A 21082-nucleotide genomic window follows, 5' to 3' on the forward strand; every position below is an offset into this window, starting at 1 on the left:
TGGTTTTATTTGTAGTAAAGCCTTCTCCCTTAACTTTATCGGACTTTTTATTTTTTACAAAAACGGCTTCAATGGGGCGATAGTGTCAGATACAAGGTAATGGAGCCTTTTATACGCTGTTGTGTTTGTTTAGAAATAAACAATGGACGAATGGAGTCTTTAAACGTCTCAGATGTAAAGTTATTCGCTGTCAAAGTGAGGCCAAAATGAATGGGAGTCAATGGGATGCTAACAGCAGGTGATGGCTTGGTTAGCAATGGCCGCCCCTATGGATGGTACGCTTTCCGGAGGCTGGACTTCCCCCTTGGTTTTGGGTGAACTTGATGACATGTTCAGGTGTGTTTGATTAGGACAGGTTCAGGCAATCGTCTCTCCTCTCTCTCTGTTGCTTCTTGCTCTCTCTCAGCCTCCCTCTCCTCCATCTCCAGGATTAGGTCCTTCAGCTTTCTCAAAATGAATGGGACTTGATGACATGAACTTGATGACATGTTCAGGTGTGTTTGATTAGGACAGGTTCAGGCAATCGTCTCTCCTCTCTCTCTGTTGCTTCTTGCTCTCTCTCAGCCTCCCTCTCCTCCATCTCCAGGATTAGGTCCTTCAGCTTTCCCAAAATGAATGGGAGTCAATGGGATGCTAACAGCAGGTGATGGCTTGGTTAGCAATGGCCGCCCCTATGGATGGTACGCTTTCCGGAGGCTGGACTTCCCCCTTGGTTTTGGGTGAACTTGATGACATGTTCAGGTGTGTTTGATTAGGACAGGTTCAGGCAATCGTCTCTCCTCTCTCTCTGTTGCTTCTTGCTCTCTCTCAGCCTCCCTCTCCTCCATCTCCAGGATTAGGTCCTTCAGCTTTCTCAGACGCAATGCTGATGTTTTCCAGCTGCTGTTTGAGAGCTGCCGGTTTAACACTGTGATACACGACCTGGAACAACAGTTGCAAAACGCCTGCTCTCATCATGTGTTCATTACCGATTCCAAACCGCTTTCACACTTGAAATGTTACAAGGAGAGATCACCCAAAAATGAAAATCATTTTTTATTTACCATATAAAAAATATGGTAATAGAATGGATAATTAGTGTAAGATTTTTGCCCATCGTTTGGAAAATACAGTTTTAAAATAAAAAATAAAAAGACTTTTACCAGTAAATAAATTAAATTTATTCATGGAAAGCCCCTTGAGATGCAGCATCTCTTTTTCAAGGGGGACCAAGAACATACAACAGATACAGTGCACTCAATACAATACAAAACAAACAAAACATTACAAGACAAATCTGCTCAAAGATCCCCCCTACCCTCCCAGGACCATTTCAGAGTCTGCAGAGTATACAAATGTTTACAAAGACAGTTGTTTCAGGAACCATAACAATTACAAAAACTGACTTTCAGTTTTTAAGAACAAGATATTTCAAGAAACCATTACAATTTAAAGCATTTACAATCAGTTTTCAAATAGTTTAACAAAGAAGTTCTAAAGGAGCTTAAAGTAGTATTAGATCTCACAGATGGAGGCAGATTATTCCAGTCTGAAGGAGCATTATAACAAAAGGACCTCCGACCGACTACTTTGCACATAACAGGGACAGTAAAAGTCAGACATTGAGAATGTCGAAGAAAATAAGTTGGAGTATATTGTACAAAAAAACTTTTCAGATATGGTGGTAAGTTCAAATAGATGCATTTAAAGATAAGTTGAAATGGCTGCAGAGCTCCACTATTTGCTATGTGCTATTTGACTGTATTTGATTTTGAAGTATTTTTCAGTTGGATTGATATCTAAATGTTAGGAAATCACAATTAAAATGTTAATGTGCAATTAAGTGTTCATTCAGTTCAGTTCAGTAACTGTGTCTATAAAGTAGATCTGGAGGTTTGTTCAACAGAGTTTAGTTCCAGCTGTAACTGAACACACCTTATTTAACTAATAAAGGTTTTTGCATTTGCTATTGTAGAATCTGAACTCAGCAGGAATGAGGCTTTATGACGCTTTATAGACTTGCAGATAAACCGGTTCTGCACACGTCACTCAAACACAGAACCAGGAAGCAGAAATCACATGACTTCAGTGAAAGAGAGACTGAAGTGTAGTCGAGCTGGTGTGTGTTTGTGTCTCTGTGTTCATTCAGTAAAATGGCAGAAGCCAGATTCTCTCAGGATGAGTTGATGTGTTCAGTGTGTCTGGATCTCCTGAAGGATCCAGTGACCATCTCGTGTGGACACAGTTACTGTAAGAGCTGTATTACAGGCTGCTGGGATCAGGAGGATCAGATGAGAGTCTACAGCTGCCCTCAGTGCAGACAGACCTTCAGTCCAAGACCTGCTTTAGCTAAAAACACCATGATGGCTGAACTGGTGGAGAAACTGAAGAAGACTAAACTTCCTGCTGACTGTTACGCTGGAGCTGGAGATGTGCAGTGTGACGTCTGTACTGGAAGAAAACACAAAGCCGTCAAGTCCTGTCTGGTGTGTCTGGAGTCTTACTGTCAAACTCATTTTGACCGTCATGAGGACTATCACTCCCGTAAGCCACATAAAGTGACCGATGCCACTGGACGACTGCAGGAGATGATCTGCCAAACACATGATAAACTCCTGGAGGTTTTCTGCCGCACTGACCAGAAGTTTATATGTCTGCTGTGTTTGATGGACGAACATAAAAACCACGACACTGTATCAGCCGCAGCACAGAGGACAGAGAAACAGGTATGAAATCACACACTGATCAAATAATGCTGACACTATTAATACTGGCACCATATGATCAGGAAACATCATTCACACTGCAGACGTCAGCAGAAGTCAACAGGAGCTGGAAGTGGACTTTCACCGCTGAGCGTACAGATGTTAAGAGAAGACTTCGTGTCACTTTAAGCAGTAAAAGACTCATAAGATGTAGTTTGAGACTGTGCAGATCTGAAGGAAACAATATGAGACTTGAGAAAGTTAAAGATATAAAACTATGGCATATATAATCCATTATAATTTAAGTGGATAAAATTATCTTCATTGTGTGTCATAAATCATTATAATCTTAATAGTTATAACCACACATAGGTAAGTATTATTACTGTTGTTCTGATTATTCATGAGATGACACAACACATTATAAGGTTGTTTATAAGGCATTATGCATGTGTTATAATGCACTAAGAATATCCTTATAATGGATTATAAACACAAGCTTCATAGAAAGTGTTAGCAAACAAAAGCTCCCATGATGCTCTAGTGTGCCAGTATAAAGTGGCGTCTCTGTCATTGGTTTGTGCTGCAGAAGCGGCTGAAGGAGACGCAGAGGTCGTTCCAGCAGAGAATCCAGCAGAGAGAGAAAGATCTTCAGCAGCTGAGAGAGGCTGTGGAGGCTCATAAGGTGAGTCTGGAGAAGAAGAGAAGTTTGAGAAGTGTCAGTCAGGACTCACTGAAGCCACTGTGTGATTGTGATGTGTGTCCTAACAGCGCTCTGCACAGACAGCAGTGGAGGACAGTGAGAGGATCTTCACTGAGCTCATCCGCTCCATTGAGAGAAGCCGCTCTGAGGCCACACAGCGGATCAGAGATCAGGAAAAGACTGCAGTGAGTCGAGCTGAAGGACGACTGGAGCGACTGGAGCAGGAGATCAATGATCTGAGGAGGAGAGACGCTGAGCTGGAGCAGCTTTCACACACACAGGATCATGTCCATTTCCTGCAGGTAACAGATCTAGAAGAACAAGAGACTCACAGAGAAACATTTCATGAGAGCAGAATAGAGTTGTTCCGATTCCGATACTAGTATCGGAAATATCCCCGATACCACAACAAATTCTGGCATCGGTATCGGCGAGTACTTGAACCCATGTACCGATCCGATACCATTTTCTGAAACAAGACCTAGTTATTATGACCGCTAGCTTCACCTAACCACTGCGCGGTTCTTCTTCGCTGCTCAGAATGCATTGCAAACACAGGAAGTTGTGCTGTGTTGCCACAAGCAACCACTGTTTAGAGCAGCGAAGAAGAAGAAATGAAAACGCGTTAGCAGCAGCTTACTGTCTATGGTCACTATATGAGGACACGAACACATAAACTGTCACTTCATGAGAATTTAACGTTTCATTTGTGAAAACTGTCATATAAGGGACACAGACACTCAAATATCTTCACGGCATCCCGTCAAAATAAAAGTTTGTTTTAAATTTTTTCAAATTGACAGAATATATTAGGCTACTGTTGTACAGTAGATTTAGCTACGTCTCTATGTAAAAATAATACGTCTCTACTAATAATAATAATAATGCCTAGAAGGTTGCTTATTTTTCACTTGCTTTGTTGTAAAGAGATTATTTTCTGATTAATATACTGTATATATTTTTATATTCCTACATTTATTTGTTGCACTGTTTTTTATACAGTTATATTGTAAAACTAAAATATCTTTTTCAGTTTGCGGTGTTAGATTTGTGGCTGCTTTTGAAGTTCTTTTTTGCTAATAATAATAATAAATATTACTGTCAAATGCATGTCAGATAATAAAAATACTGTAATAAATATAGTAGGTCACTGTATGTATTTGTTCATGTTTTATTAAGGGATAAGTCTGAAGCACACCATAAAATAATTCTAGCAGTTCATACAGGGCTAGTAGTGTATATACAGCTGTATATACAGATCCACACCCAGATATCGGATCAGTTCTCGGTTGATACCCTGAGCCCAGGTATCGGATCAGAATAAAATAAAATACCCCCATGGACATTCGTTTGAATTATTGCATTTCCATTCCATCAAGTTATCACTCCATTAGTTATTCTACATCTAAATGAACGTCTCGGTTACGGATGTAACCCTCGTTCCCTGAGGAGGGAACGGAGACGTAACGTTAGTGACTAACGAATGGGGGTTTCGCTTAGAAGCCTGTCAACTTCGAGTTTAGAGAAAACGCCCAATGGCGTGCCAATGCCATGGGGCATGCGGAATTTGCATACGTAACTCCGCCTCACCGCGTGAGTATATAAGGAAGTACGTGGCAATATCGCATTATGTTACCTGCTTGAGGAGCCAAGACTGAACTCCTGCGTTCCAGGTAGCACAACTGATGTGGCAAGGGGACGTTACGTCTCCGTTCCCTCCTCAGGGAACGAGGGTTACATCCGTAACCGAGACGTTCCCTTTCGTTCAGTCACTACGACGTAACGTTAGTGACTAACGAATGGGGGTCCCAATATAATCCCGCCACTCAGCTGTCTTCCAGTGCCCTGCGTAAGTGTGAGTACCCTGTCGTAAGACTAGTACGGACGAAGGACTCCCACTTAACACAGGAATACCAAGGTACACTGGGAAGCATATCCCAGTGAGGGAATGCCAAAAATGCCTACCCGTGGGGAGGACTTAAGAGACACATATGACCCGCTGAGGGTTGCATATGGAAGATCTCTAGGGTACCAGCCGAAGGTGGATTTTTAACCCTAGGGGTGGCGGGGACACGCCAAGGGAAGAAACCCGCTCACTGCGGAGACTTACGGTGAAATACACATGTGGGGGTCGCCGGAGGGAACCATGCACATGGGGCACCTGGCCGGACATGAGGGTCTGGGCTCGAAAGGGCAGACTGAACTGATGTCGGCGTCGACAGTGCGGGAGGAGCTCAGGGCTCTCGGGGAGCTCACCTGAGGAAAATATCGCACGTATCCAGTCCGTGGAGTGGAGTGGCGAGCAAGCGAAGACACCTGAGCCTGGCCCATCACCGGCCCCTCGGGGGGGCGAGTACATAGTCGGACACTGGCTCCACTCGGAGATAGTAGAATCTGGCGAATGTGTTGGGTGTCGCCCAGCCTGCAGCTCTGCAGATGTCTGCTAGCGAGGCGCCATGCGCTAGAGCCCAAGAGGAGGCCACACTCCGGGTGGAGTGTGCCCTCACACCAAGGGGACATGGTCGGCCTTGCTGCTGGTAAGCCAAAGCAATGGTGTCCACTATCCAGTGAGACAGCCTTTGCTTTGAGAGAGCACTTCCCTTCCGCTCTCCACCATAACAGACAAAGAGCTGGTCTGAGGTCCTGAAACACTGCGTCATGTCTACGTAGGCGCGGAGGGCGCGTACTGGACAGAGCAATGCCAAGGCTGGGTCTGCCTCCTCCAAAGGCAGCGCTTGCAGGTTCACCACCTGGTCCTTAAACGGAGTGGTGGGAACCTTGGGCACATATCCAAGCCGGGGTCTCAGGATCACGTGAGAGTTAGCCGGCCCGAATTCCAGGCACGCTTCGTCAACCGAAAATGCCTGCAGGTCCCCGACCCTCTTGACTGAGGCCAATGCGGTCAGCAGAGCCGTCTTCATAGACAGAAACTTAATATCAACCGACCGCAAAGGCTCAAAGGGAGGTCTCTGCAGAGCAGTTAACACTACTGCGAGGTCCCAAGAGGGTACGAGAGGAGAGCGAGGAGGATTCAGTCTCCTGGCTCCCCTCAGAAACCTGATGACCAGGTCGTGCTGACTTACCTTCTTGTTCTCCAGGAGATCGTGGTGGGCAGATATTGCGGCCACATATACTTTGAGGGTGGAGGGAGACAGCCTTCGCTCCAGCCCCTCTTGGAGAAACTCAAGCACGGACCCGATCGGGCATTTCCAGGGGTCTTCTAGGCGGGAAGAGCACCAGGTGACGAAGAGGTTCCACTTCAACGCATAGGCATGCAGAGTGGACTCTGCCCTAGCGGAAGTGATGGTGGCGACCACCGTAGGTGGTAGGCCACTCAAACCTGCCACGTCCCGTCTAGGAGCCACACGTGGAGGCTCCAGAGGTCGGGACGCGGGTGCCAAAGGGTGCCCCGTCTCTGAGTAAGGAGGTCCGGTCTCAGAGGAATAGGCCAGGGAGGAGCTGTCGCAAGGAGTATGAGTTCGGGGAACCAGGTCCGGCCGTGCCAGTACGGGGCGACCAAAAGGACCTTCTCCTTGCCCTCCCTGATCTTGCACAGGAGCTGTGCGAGTAGGCTCACTGGGGGGAACGCATATTTGCGTAAGCCCCGCGGCCAGCTGTGCGCCAGTGCATCCGTGCCGAGCGTGCCCTCGGTCAGGGAATAATACAGGCTGCAGTGGGAAGAGTCGTGGGAGGCAAACAGATCTACCTGTGCGTCGCCGAACTGTTCCCAAATCAGCTGAACCGTCCGGGGATGGAGTCTCCATTCTCCCGGGAGAGGCTGAAACCGCGAGAGCTCGTCGGCTGCGTGGTTCAAGACTCCCGGAATATGGACAGCACGAAGGGACCTCAGGCGCTTCTGACTCCATAGGATGAGATGGCGGGCGAGTTGAGACATACGGCGGGAGCGTAGACCGCCCGAGTGGTTGATGTACGCTACTACGGCCGTGTTGTCTGTCCGGACAAGCACATGTTGACCCTTCAGCAGCGCTCGGAAGCGGTGCAGGGCGAACCGTACTGCCAGCAACTCGAGGCAATAGACATGCAGGAGGCGCTGGGGTCCTGTCCAGGAGCCCGCGGCTGCTTGTCCATTGCACATGGCACCCCAGCCCGTGGCAGAGGCATCCGTCGATACGACAACATGCCTGGAAACTCGTCCTAAGGGCACACCGGCCCGTAGAAAACTGAGGTTCGACCACGGGGTGAGCGTCTGTAAGCAGGCCCGAGTCACTTGGACCCGGAGCGTGCCAGACTGCCATGCCCATCTCAGGACTCGATCGCGAAGCCAGTGCTGAAGCGGTCTCATATGAAGCAATCCGAGCAGTGTTACCACGGCTGCAGATGCCATATGCCCCAGGAGCCTCTGAAATAGTTTCAGTGGAACCGCACTCTTGCTCTCGATTTGTCGGAGGCAAGTCAGCAGAGACTGCGCGCGCTCGCTTTCTCGAAAGCTGCGCGTACATGGCGACCGAGTCGATCTCCATACCGAGAAAAGAGATCCTCTGCACGGGGCAAAGTTTGCTCTTCTCCCAGTTGACCCGAAGGCCCAGACGGGCTAAGTGGTGGAGAACCAGATCTCTGTGTCCGCAAACCTGCTCTCGAGAGTGGCCTAGTATAAGCCAGTCGTCGAGGTAGTTCAGGATGCGGACCCCGTGCTGCCGAAGGGGCGCAAGGGCTGCCTCGGCGATCTTCGTGAAGACGCGAGGGGACAGAGATAACCCGAATGGGAGAACCGCGTACTGGTATGCCCGCCCCTCGAAAGCAAACCGTAGGAACGGTCTGTGTCGAGGAAGGATGGAGACATGGAAGTAGGCGTCCTTCAGGTCGATCGCTGCAAACCAATCGTACGGACAAACGCATTCGAAAAGGCGTTTCGCAGTCAACATCTTGAACGGAAGCCGGTGAAGGGATCGGTTCAAGATGCGAAGGTCCAGGATTGGTCGTAACCCACCGGTTTTCTTGGGTACAATGAAGTAGGGGCTGTAGAACCCCGACCTCATTTCGGCTGGAGGGACAGGCTCGATCGCACCCTTCGCCAGTAGAGTGGCAATCTCCGCACGCATGACGGGGGCATGGGCCCCGGTCACGGTATAGCGGACTCCCCAGTAACGGGGAGGAGCCTGCGCGAACTGAATCGCGTAGCCGAGCCTGATGGTCCGGGCAACCCAGCGGGACAGCCCCGGAAGCTGAAGCCAGGCTTCCAGAGACTGCACCAACGGGGTCATACGGACGACAGACGTACCCTGGGTGGGGCAGCGAGGCAGCGTTACCGGCGCGGACAAGGGAGGCTGTTGGGCGTCCCGGGGTCGGAGCACGGTTAACGGCTGCGCCCTGACAGAGGAGACCAGGGAAGGACTCGGGTTCCACTGGGGTCTGCTCTGCCAGGGGGCTGGCGACAGAGAGGGATGCGAGTGGCGAGACCCGAGGGTGGCGCGCACTGTCATCACCGGTCTCTGGGTGCTCAGAGACAGGAACATGAGTTCTTGCCAAGCGCTGCTAGCCCGGGGGCCAGCAGCGGAAGGATTTTCCCCCGGCCCTCCACCGGGGGAAGGAGAGGCCCTGCTACCATCCCCTGGGAAGAATTGGAACCCATCTCTGAGTTGTCCACCTCCATCCTGGCGTTTAACCAGTCTGGGGAGCGGACTGGGCGACATCCTCAACCACCTCCACGGCGCGGCCCAGGTGAAGGCTGCTGCTGGGGCCGGGCGGGAAGAGGGAGGGCGCCCTCGGCGGCGAGCGGACTGAGGCGACTGGGCCGGCGGCTGGTGCAGCAGCTGGCCGCCGGGGCAGTACGTGTTACAGCCTCAGTCTGCTCTGGGGCGGCCGAGAACTGTTGGGCGCAGTTCTCAGCCGCGCCGCCGAAGAGGCCAGCCTGGGATATGGGTGAGTTGAGGAGGCGGGCCCGCTCAACGTCCTCCACATCACCAGGTAAGGCCCGGTGTTCTCCCGGACCACAGCTGTGGACATCGCCCGACCCAGGGAGCGTGTGGCCACCTTCACCGCCCGGGGGCGGGGTCAGTTGCGGCACGCAGCTCAATGAAGAGCCCTGGGTCGGCTCCACCCTTGTGCATGTGCAAAGGGGCGGCGGCCTGCCCGTAGCTCTGCGGGACCACGCCACCGAAGTAGACGAGCCCACAGGCTTTGGGGGGGGTGCTTAGGACAGCCACACCACGCCACGTCAAAGCCCTCTGTGGACACCGTAGTGCGCAACAGAGAGTTCAACAGTGGGGGGGAGGGGGCCCCAGTGTACCCTAGGCCGCGGCCCCATCAAGGGCAGAGAAGGCGGAGGAGGCCACCAAACGGTCACGGGAAGCACGGGGACTTCCGGGACCGCGTGATCTCCTCATGCACCTCGGGAGCGAAAGGCATTGGGGGCGGGGCCCAACAGCTGTCGGGTGCCGCCCCCAAAAACCAATCGCGCAACCACGAGCACCCGCGACTGGGCGGAGTTCCACACCAGCGCGAGACCCGCGGCTGCCCGAGATAACATGGCTGTCAACTTTAGGTCAGATCAGGCAGTGCTAACACACCCGGAGGCGGAGCACAACCTAATCGTCATCCCCAAAGGACTCCAGCCCACCTTGGGATGCGGCGATCGACATCTCACTGCTATCCGGAGCGTGAACCGAACGAACGGGGCGTCAGAGACGGGCCGTAGATTCAATCCAACACTCACGGAAGCGATGTATAAGAGGGGGGCGTGGCCCGAGGAATGAACGTCGGGGTTCTTAATACCATAGCACCGCCCTCAGGTCACCCTGGCCACCAGCCAAAGTACCATCTCACTCGGGGACGGTAGATTGGGGTGTGGCAGAGGGGACTCTCTCTCCTCACGGAGATCATTGAGTCTCGACCGCGACATCGCGATGGTCACGCCCCCGCAATGGAAACGTGACACATCCGCAAACACTGCCCGAACGTGCTGAAGCCCAAACACGCTCGAGCAGTGAATGCGTCCACAGACAGCAGCGGAAAATCGATCGCACCCGGAAGTGCACGGGCGAGCCGTCTTGAAAAAGACGTGCCACGCGCAAGCTCTTTTTGTGAGAGGAAAGCCTCGCAGTCGATGCCGAAGCGCCCAGGGAAACACACACCAGCTGTCAAACGGACCACTGCGCAGATCAGCAGGCAGGAAGTATGCGATCACTGGAACGCGCCGTCACACCAACACCGACTGGAAAGCTGCTCGTCTCGAAGAAGCTGACAGAGTCTCAGAAGGCTGTAGGAGTGAAGAGGTAGGTACTCTTGGCTCCGAAAGCAGAACATAATGCGATATTGCCACGTACTTCCTTATATACTCACGCGGTGAGGCGGAGTTACGTATGCAAATTCCGCATGCCCCATGGCATTGGCACGCCATTGGGCGTTTTCTCTAAACTCGAAGTTGATAGGCTTCTAAGCGAAACCCCCATTCGTTAGTCACTAACGTTACGTCGTAGTGACTGAACGAAAGGGAACTTTCCTTCATTCTAGTAGCCTATACCTCGGCAACCTCATCCCGCCCCGCCATCGGTCTACATGAAAAACTCCCTGATGTAGGCTATACATCCAAAAAATATCATCATTAAAAAAATTTACCTTAAAATCCATACATGAATACAAAAGATGACTACTTTTACTACGGGTTATGGCTAATGATTTTAAAGCCTGACACACTGGAGGTAGGCTACGTTGAGCATTTCTGAATGCATTTTTTGGAAATGTAATCTTAATTTTATTCCCCGATTTATGCCGTCCTACAGCGGCTATTTTTGGCTAGAGAGACAACGTTGCCATCGGACCAATGTTTGCTGGGATGCCATATTGATATTAATAATATTTATAACCGCTATGAAGAGCTGTGCGCTCGCAGAGACAGGCTACCACTGACTTGCCGCTTTCCGTGTGTCATTCTTTAAAAATGAACTAGAGACTTGTGATCGGCCGATATTTATTTTTTAGAACTAATACCGATAATTTTTGTTTTTATGTGCCCGATAACCGATATACAGAACTGATATTTATTTACGGTTATTCTTCTGTTTTTGACACGATTACAACAGCACTGAACTGAACAAACCATTTTATTTATAACAATCACTCCCTCCTTGAATAGAAAACAAAACAAATCTTATTTATACACCAATAAATAGAGGGATCCGAATGTGCAAAAAATATAAAAAGTGCACTGGTATTTTTTGTGGTTTTAGATTTTGACCCCATGCTCACATTCATTTGGCATTATTTGCAAACTGCCAGCCCTGGCAATGACTGAGTGAAGTAAGTCCATACTTCACTTTGGTTTTTCCTCCTTTCAGTCATCTTAATAAAAGTGTTGAAAATTAGTAGTCTTTCATGTTAATTTGAATCTTCATGTTACAAAAATAATTGTATTTATAAAAAGCATCAGCAGCAACACTAATGTTAACAATGAGCAAAATAAATGTAGAATGTGTAATGTTTTCAAATGGAGAAAATATCAGCTTTGCAGAAATGTAATACTTAATTTTAAACTACAGTTTTAGTAGATTTATAAACTGTTTAATAGGTTAAAGAGTGAAGAATAATTTGCTGGATAATGTTAAATAACTGAATAATATTCTCTGGAATATTGGAATATAACAAACAAAACATCATATTTTATTGCATTTCTCAAATGGTATGTTTGTAACGGATTCATCCACTGGAGGCAAGTAGTTGGACCCAAATGCAGCTTTATTCCGAATTAAACATAAATCTCAACATAACTTAAAACAAAGACTTGGCAAAACATAAAACAAAGTCATGGCTAAACAAAACTCACCAACAGCGGGTTACAACATTCAATACTTGACAAAGACACATGGCAAACATGAGGGCTTAAATACACACACAGACTAATGACAAGACAAGTGACACCTGTGAACAGTGATGAGACAATGAACCAATGACAGGACAAGACACAAGACCACATGAGGGCATGGGATTCACATGACAAAACCAGGAAGTGCATGACAAGACTGAACATGACACTAAAACAAAGCAAGAACATGATAAACTAAAACATGAACAAGGAACAATGAACATGAACCAACACCATGTGACAGATCCCCCCCTCTATGGGCGGCCCCTGACGCCCAAACAACACCAACACTTCAATGGCCTAATAAAGAGTCCAAACAAAAAAAAAAAAGTCTTGGGGGGCGGTCTTGGGGGAGGGATGGTGGGCCAGGCCCGTGCAGGGGCACCGGACCCAGACATGACATGGCTGGGCCTGGGAGCGTGGGCGGACCTGGACCCTGCGGCGTGGGCGGACCTGGACCCTGTGGCGTGGGCGGACCAGGACCCTGCGGCGTGGGCGGACCTGGACCCTGTGGCGTGGGAGGACCTGGACCCTGTGGCGTGGGCGGACCAGGACCCTGCGGCGTGGGCGGACCTGGACCCTGCGGCGTGGGCGGACCAGGACCCTGCGGCGTGGGCGGACCAGGACCCTGCGGCGTGGGCGGACCAGGACCCTGTGGCGTGGGCGGACCAGGACCCTGCGGCGTGGGCGGACCTGGACCCTGCGGCGTGGGCGGACCAGGACCCTGTGGCGTGGGCAGACCTGGACCCTGCGGCGTGGGCGGACCTGGACCCTGCGGCGTGGGCGGACCAGGACCCTGCGGCGTGGGCGGACCAGGACCCTGTGGCGTGGGCGGACCTGGACCCTGCGGCGTGGGCGGACCAGGACCCTGCGGCGTGGGCGGACCAGGACCCTGCGGCGTGGGCGGACCAGGACCCTGTGGCGTGGGCGGACCAGGACCCTGTGGCGTGGGTGGACCTGGACCCTGTGGCGTGGGCGGACCTGGACCCTGTGGCGTGGGCGGACCTGGACCCTGTGGCGTGGGCGGACCTGGACCCTCAGGCGTGGGAGGACCTGGACCCTCAGGCGTGGGAGGCCATGGCGGCAACGGCAGTTCTACAGGCCATGGCGGCAACGGCAGTTCTACAGGCCATGGCGGTAATGGCGGTTCAGGGGGCCACAGAGGCGTGGCCTTCATGGCCTCCATGTACCCCTTGCCCCCCCCCAAAATTTTCTTGGGCGGGACAGCGGGGCCGTGGGCTGGAGCCTGGACGGGGCCGTGGGCTGGAGCCTGGACGGGGCCTTGGGCTGGAGCCTGGACGGGGCCTTGGGCTGGAGCCTGGACGGGGCCTTGGGCTGGAGCCTGGACGGGGCCGTGGGCTGGAGCCTGGACGGGGCCTTGGGCTGGAGCCTGGACGGGGCCTTGGGCTGGAGCCTGGACGGGGCCTTGGGCTGGAGCCTGGACGGGGCCTTGGGGCTGGAGCAGATGATTCTGGCTGGGTTGTGGTGGGTACTGTGGGGTTGTGGGGCCCCTCCTCCACAGTCCCCACCGTAAAAGATGACCCACCCAACTGCAGTGCAAAGTCAATATATCTGGTCAGAGTCCATGGCACAGTGCTCTCAGGCATTAAATAACTTAAAATGTCATTGAGTCCATGGTGAAAAATGCCCTTGAGAGCAGCATCATTAAAATCAACCTTGTGACAGAGCCCACAAAATTCCTCCACATAGTTCTCTATGGATCGCTGGCCTTGGCGTAGGCGAAACATGGAAACTGCTGGGTCCATTGTTGGCGGTCAAGTATTCTGTAACGGATTCATCCACTCTAACAGCGGGTTACAACATTCAATACTTGACAAAGACACATGGCAAACATGAGGGCTTAAATACACACACAGACTAATGACAAGACAAGTGACACCTGTGAACAGTGATGAGACAATGAACCAATGACATGACAAGACACAAGACCACATGAGGCATGGGATTCACATAACACTGAAACATGACAAAACCAGGAAGTGCATGACAAGACTGTGAACATGACACAAGGGCTGTGTTCGAAACCGCATACTTCCCTACTATATAGTATGTAAAAAGCAGTAGGCGAGCGAATAGTATGTCCGAATCCTCAGTATTCATAAAAGAGTAGGCGAGAATTTCCGGGCGGATGAACTAATTCTCGCGAGATTCGGACGCGCGTGTACTTAAATTGCGTCCGAATATGCCTACACACCTAATATATAGTAGGAGAAAACAGTACGTGAATGGAGTAGTATGTCCGAAACCTCAGTATTTATAAAACAGTATAGGCGAGAAATCCCCGGATGGCCTACTGCGTCCGCCCAGATACTGAAGTGTGCATCCGATGGACACTTTAATATCCCATGAGGCCATGGGGGAATCATCATTTACGAACATGTCGGAGGACGGAGACGCAGCTGTTTTCAAGTGTAAGTACAACAAACTGAACCGCTGTTAATTGTATTTAAATTTCACATATTTAACAACTGACGAGGAAACTGTTGGTTTTAAGACATTAATATATATTAAATATTGATATATTAAAGGTATTAAATAGCTGTAAAACATTTCATTTTCATATAGCTGACGCACCAGTCGTGCTTCATTAAGCACACATACTTCTGAAGATCTGTTAATCATCGTTTTCTTGAAAGCATTACTTTAACTGTGTACAAGAACCCGATAAACTTTTGTTTAAAGAAAAGGTGTGAATGCACTCTTAACCATATGCAATATAGACGTTTCCTAAATGTGCGTTTAACATTTGACGGGACATTTTCGATAAGTATTGCAGATGACATCACAGCATGAAATAGACATCTGATCAGAGTGATGTGTGTGTGCTATAATGTAGAGTTCACTGTGGTCAACACTGCTTACCTTACATGAACGTCAGTAATGTTAATAAATCTACATAAAGTAACTAAACATAAGTTATATTTTTTATTTGTCCATTAGTACTGTTGATGAATTGAGGAACATTAACACATCAGCAACTACCTCAACATTTAAATGTAGTATTGAGCACACAAACGTGTATGCTTTTATCAAGGTGTTGTTTAAGATCCAGGTAACGTCTAAGGTTACGTATGTAACCTCTGTTCCCTGAGAACAGGGAACGAGCGCTGCGTCTAGCTGATGCTATGGGGGGACGCCCTCGGCGTGACTGGTGTCTGAAGCTACTATCGAATCACGGCAAAGTCTTTGACCGACGTCAGCCCATGACGTCATCAACGTGCCACGCGCGTCCGAATCTCGCGAGAATTAGTTCATCCGCCCGGAAATTCTCGCCTACTCTTTTATGAATACTGAGGATTCGGACATACTATTCGCTCGCCTACTGCTTTTTACATACTATATAGTAGGGAAGTATGCGGTTTCGAACACAGCCCTTGTGTCATGTTCACAGTCTTGTCATGCACTTCCTGGTTTTGTCATGTTTCAGTGTTATGTGAATCCCATGCCTCATGTGGTCTTGTGTCTTGTCATGTCATTGGTTCATTGTCTCATCAAGGTGTTGTTTAAGATCCAGGTAACGTCTAAGGTTACGTATGTAACCTCTGTTCCCTGAGAACAGGGAACGAGCGCTGCGTCTAGCTGATGCTATGGGGGGACGCCCTCGGCGTGACTGGTGTCTGAAGCTACTATCGAATCACGGCAAAGTCTTTGACCGACGTCAGCCCATGACGTCATCAACGTGCGACCCGGAAGTATAAAAGGGCGCCGTGCCAACACATACACATCTTCTCGTCTGAAGGGACTGTATGGCAGATAGGCCCTGAAGCATGGCAACGCGACGCAGCGCTCGTTCCCTGTTCTCAGGGAACAGAGGTTACATACGTAACCTTAGACGTTCCCTTTCGAAAGGTAACTCTCGCTGCGTCTAGCTGACGCTATGGGGAACGATATACCAACGCCGCCATGCTGAGGGGAGTGTCTGCCATTGGCAGTGACAACTGTCAACTCAAGTAATTCATAGAAAAACCTGAGCGATTCCCCCTCAGGTCCTGGGCTGACAGTGACAGCACTCCCTACGGTCATAGCCCAAGCTATACAACTAAACGGAACCCTAACGCACTGCGTGGAGTTCGGGACCACTACTTCCAAAGAAGGGGTCCCTTCAAGGGAATGTGGCTAGGGGACCCGAAGGAACCCCAGCCAGTCACTACTCGGGAAATGTTCTCCCGAGTGCCACCAGGGAGGCCTGACCTGGTGCCCTAAGTGTTATGGACACTTCGGTTTAGCCAACCCTGTCTGTTCAAACAGAGCCTCTGGATGGTGCCCAAGGGGCGTCCAAGCTAAGGGACTGAAACACAGGCAGTCTTACTTAGCCCGGAACTCAGAGACGGGTTATCCAAGAGAGCAACACTCAGCGTAGTGCTTTTCAACCCTTGCTATCGAGGGGAGTCTGCCTGCTCAAATCAAGGATCTACCAGGTGCTTGTGTTTCAAAGCAGTAGGGAGGCCGAAAGGGCCTTAATGACTGATCTAACAGGGAGGCCTCATGAGAGGCCTACGACCGTCTGACCAGGCTCAGGCGGCTGAGCACTCATAGACGACCCTCATTGAAGGGAGCAGCTGAGCCTGCCTGGCGAGTAACCTCCAGCTGTAGGCCCAACTACCACAAGTTCTCACAGAGAACTGGTAATTAAAGTGCCTAGCTCAGGAACTTCAACTTCAAGGAGGCCCTGTGGGCCTACTACTTGATAGCGGGTATTCCAGGGAGGCCTATAGAGGCCTACTACCTAACCGCAAGCCATGCTGGAAACCCAAGCATCCAGGCTCGGGACTCCGTCCTCAGGGAGGCCTTAGTGAGGCCTACTACCTGACAGCAATACCGCCTGCTGAGGTTACCCTTGTTTTCTCAAGGAGGCCTAATGGAGGCCTACTACTTGACAGTCAAGCTACGCAGGCTAGTTGGGCATCCTGTTTAAGGAACCCGTCCTCAAGGGAGGCCTATTAAGGCCTACTACCTGATAACCAGCCTTTAGGGAGGCCTGGAGAGGCCTACTACCTGATTGCAATACGTGCCAAATGACTGGGTCCCAGGAACACCTCAGGGAGGCCTGATGGGGCCTACTACCTCGTTCGAGTGACCACCATCTGGGACTCGACAGTCAAGCTACGCAGGCTTTTCGAGCATCCTGATTAAGGAACTCGCCCTCAAGGGAGGCCTATTAAGGCCTACTACCTGATAAGCAGCCTTCAGGGAGGCCTGGAGAGGCCTGCTACCTGTATGCAATGCGTGCTAACTGTTTTCAGATGACTGGACCCCAGGAACACCTTAGGGAGGCCTGATGGGGCCTACTACCTTGTTCGAGTCAGGGAGGCCTATTAAGGCCTAGAATTAACAGCAGGCTCTCAGGGAGGCCTGATGAGGCCTACAACCTGCCTCTGAGAGTGACCACAATCCGGGAACTCACCCTCAGGAAAGCCTAGTAAGGTCTTAGAGTTAACAGCAGGCCTTTCAGGGAGGCCTGATGAGGCCTACAACCTGCTTCTGGTAGTGATCACAACCTGAGAGCTCACCCTCAAGGAGGCCTAGTAAGGCCTTACACCTACCAGCGGGCCTTCGGGGAGGCCTGATGAGGCCTACAACCTGATAGCCTCCAGGCTAGCTGTCCTGATGCGCACATCGGTACATACCTCCAGTGAGGCCTGTTTGAGGCCTTCCAACTGATAATGCGCCTTGTTCAAGAGGCCTACTGAGGCCTACAATTGACAGCCGACCTTCAGGAGAGCGTATTCACCCCTATTCAACCTGATAGCCAGCTAGGCTAGTAGTACCTTGATGCTTAAGCATTGTCACCTGCCTTACTAGAGGCCTGATAAGGCCTACCACTATCACCGTTATTCTTGAGAACGGTGCAATCCTTCCTGCTAACTGGGACAGCCATGTTTGAAAAATGTGGGTTGTAGTAATATTAGACCCAACGGCTCGTTTTCATGGAGGCCTGCTGAGCCCTAACACATGATAGCTACCCATTACAATGGGGACCCGTTCCAGGGAGGCTTGTAGAAGCCTACAAGCTGTACGAGTTTCGCAAAAACGAGAAATAACTGCCAGACAAACAAACTGACTGCTATTAAACCCAACGACTCTCAATGAGAGGAGGCCTCTGATCTAAGTACAACAAAAAAGGTGACGGTGCCTCAGCAACGCGCCTCCTTTACCCACATACCAACTGACGCCGTAGCGCTCAGTCGTAACAGAGACAAACTAATCCAACCTGCAGTGGCTTAGGGGACCGAAGACACATAATAACCCTAGGCGGTAGACAACCACTACATTCTAACAGAAAAGTGTGCTACCGCCTAGTAATCCGCAAACATTTCAAAGAAAAGAGCGGCGGCCTAACAATACTCTCAAATGAGAGGAGGCCCATCTTCTGATAACCATAAGCGGTGGCCTATCTGGCGCCATCTTGACCAACCAGGGAAAGCCAACACACGCTCACACACATAGCCCAGATAATGGTGCTGTGTTCAAGCCTAACTAAGCAGGGGAAAGACAGTTCTCTCTGATGAATACCCAACTCTATACAGGAACCTGGGGTCTGTAAGAAATACATATTTTTAGTATAACATACAAAAAAGACCACTCTCACCTGCGGCATGCTGAGCGAAGACTCATTGTGCAGTTCTCACCACCATGTTCTACCGCCCATGAATGCCTGAAAGGGGCGTTCTCACTTTCCGGGCGGGCCATCAGAACATAGTACTACTCATCATAGGCCCGCCTCAGGCCTGATGTAAGAAGCGCCTGGGTAAAAAGTCATAAAAAGACATAGAAAGGAAAGAGGAGAGGGCTATGATGTAACCGCCCTCAAGGGAAGTGACCCATTACCAACGCCTTCGTTGGGAACGTTTGTCCTGGATCACCTCCCTTAAATCCTTTTTCCCCCCGTGGGAGTCCCGTCTCCTCTGTGCCCTGCTCCTCCAAGGAGGGGGGGCACGAGAGGAGACGCTAGCCCTCTGGTCCTGCCTACGGTCCTCAGACCGTGAAGGACCAGGTCCCGCCTGCCTGGGTGGGGGCGCGGATCTCAGCGGTATGCATGTTTTAAATGCCGCTGAGCGCGCCTTCGCCTCCCTGAACTTTCCAACCACCGCCTCCACGGAGGTGCCGAAAAGCTCAGTAGGCGAAACCGGTGAATCGAGGAGAAAACCCTTTTCTTTCTCCCCGATATCAGCCAGGCCCAACCACAGATGCCTCTCCGTAACCACCATAGCCTCCATAGAGCGGCAGATAGCAGCAGCAGTCTGCTTGGTGGCCCGGAGAGACAGATCTGTGGTGCGGCGCAGCTCAGCCACCGCCTCAGGGGACAGCCCGGCCCCCTGGTCGAGATCCTCCAGCAGGTCCGCCTGGTACGCCTGCAACACCGCCATCGTGTGCAGGGTCGCACCAGCCTGACCTGCTGCCGCGTATGCCCTGCCATTCAACCGCGAGGTAGTTTTCAGCGGTTTGGATGGCAGAGATGGAGCTCTCAGTGTCGACACCTGCCCAGAGACGAGATAGTTCGCAAACGTCTCGTCTATGGGAGGCATCGACACATACCTGTGCTTACCCACTCCCTCGACATCAGCAAAGCTTGCCCGCTGATGTCGGTGAATGCGGGCAGAGAACGGGTTCTTCCATGCCGCCTGGACCTCAGTATGGAGGTCCGGTAGGAATGGAAGGCTCATCTGAGGTGCTGGTGTATGACCGGGGAGAAATCGATCGTCGAGCCGTCCACGAGCGACCTCTCCCCCAGCGCGCCGCCAGGGCAGCCTCAGCCTGTCCGTGGCGCGCTCCATAGCATCCAGCAACTCGGCATACGCGGGACAGGGTGGCTGAGAGGGTCCAGGCAGGTCCTGGTCGCTCTCATCATCCTCCTCAGCCATCTCCTGCCCGTCCCGAAGAGCACCCGCTGCAGGTCTCGGCGGAACATCGACCTGCAGGTCACTCTCGTCAGCCGTTTGATCGTCCGAGAGTACCACACCTCTCTCCAGACGATCAGCGAGCTCCATCTGGGAACCCCATGAAGTGCGCCGCCGCTCCGCCTCAGCGAGAGCGGAACTCACATCAGCAGCCCCAGATGTTGCACCCTCTTCCCTCGAGAAGAGGGCCAGACGAGAACGGAGCGTTCTAACTGGAAATTGCTCACAGTTTGCACAGGCAGCTCCCTCGAGAACTGCCTGTGCATGCTCTTCGCCCAGGCAATAAACGCACAGAGAATGTGTGTCTCCCGGTGTCAGAAATCTCTGACACGGGTCAACACACTTCCTAAAGCTCTGCCTCTTCTCTGTGCGTTTCATCCTTTTCCTAGTTTAGTAATACTTTACCAGATCTGCAGATACCGCTTCAAACAAACAGTCCCTGAAGACGAAAAAGATGTGTATGTGTTGGCACGGCGCCCTTTTATACTTCCGGGTCGCACGTTGATGACGTCATGGGCTGACGTCGGTCAAAGACTTTGCCGTGATTCGATAGTAGCTTCAGACACCAGTCACGCCGAGGGCGTCCCCCCATAGCGTCAGCTAGACGCAGCGAGAGTTCCCTTTCGAAAGGGAACGTGAATGTTGTCTGATGTTACAGGGGCAGAAGAGCACGTGTGTGTGTGTGTGTGTGTGTGTGTGTGTGTGTGTGTTTATCTGGTGGAGACTGGAGAGAGGCTGATGAAAGGCTGTCATCAAAGGCTTTGAGTATACTACAGAAACGAATAAAACATCAATTTAAATCTTAAGTTGTATTTTATTTTAATTTCAAACAGTTATTTCAGCACTTTTCTGATTCTTGATGTATGTGCATTTGCTGCAGAGCTCCTGTGGATGAGCCTTGCTCAAGGAAACCTTCTGCTTATCAGTTCAGTGTTTAGCCCACTACACCACAAAAGTC

At 50.9% G+C, this 21082-nt stretch overlaps 1 protein-coding gene across 1 annotated transcript in view; it reads left to right on the forward strand.

Moving 5' to 3' along the window:
* LOC307128683 (E3 ubiquitin/ISG15 ligase TRIM25-like) overlaps positions 1–21082 on the forward strand; it is a 50467-nt gene that overhangs the window by 19512 nt on the left and 9873 nt on the right. The window contains exons 7-9 of the mRNA XM_079820626.1: positions 2091–2705; positions 3274–3369; positions 3456–3689. Of these exons, the coding sequence (XP_079676752.1) occupies positions 2091–2705; positions 3274–3369; positions 3456–3689 (945 nt within the window). The remainder of the gene's footprint in view (positions 1–2090; positions 2706–3273; positions 3370–3455; positions 3690–21082) is intronic.

Source organism: Gobio gobio, assembly GCF_949357685.1.
Source record: "Gobio gobio genome assembly, chromosome: 7".
In the NCBI taxonomy this organism is placed as follows: domain Eukaryota; kingdom Metazoa; phylum Chordata; class Actinopteri; order Cypriniformes; family Gobionidae; genus Gobio; species Gobio gobio.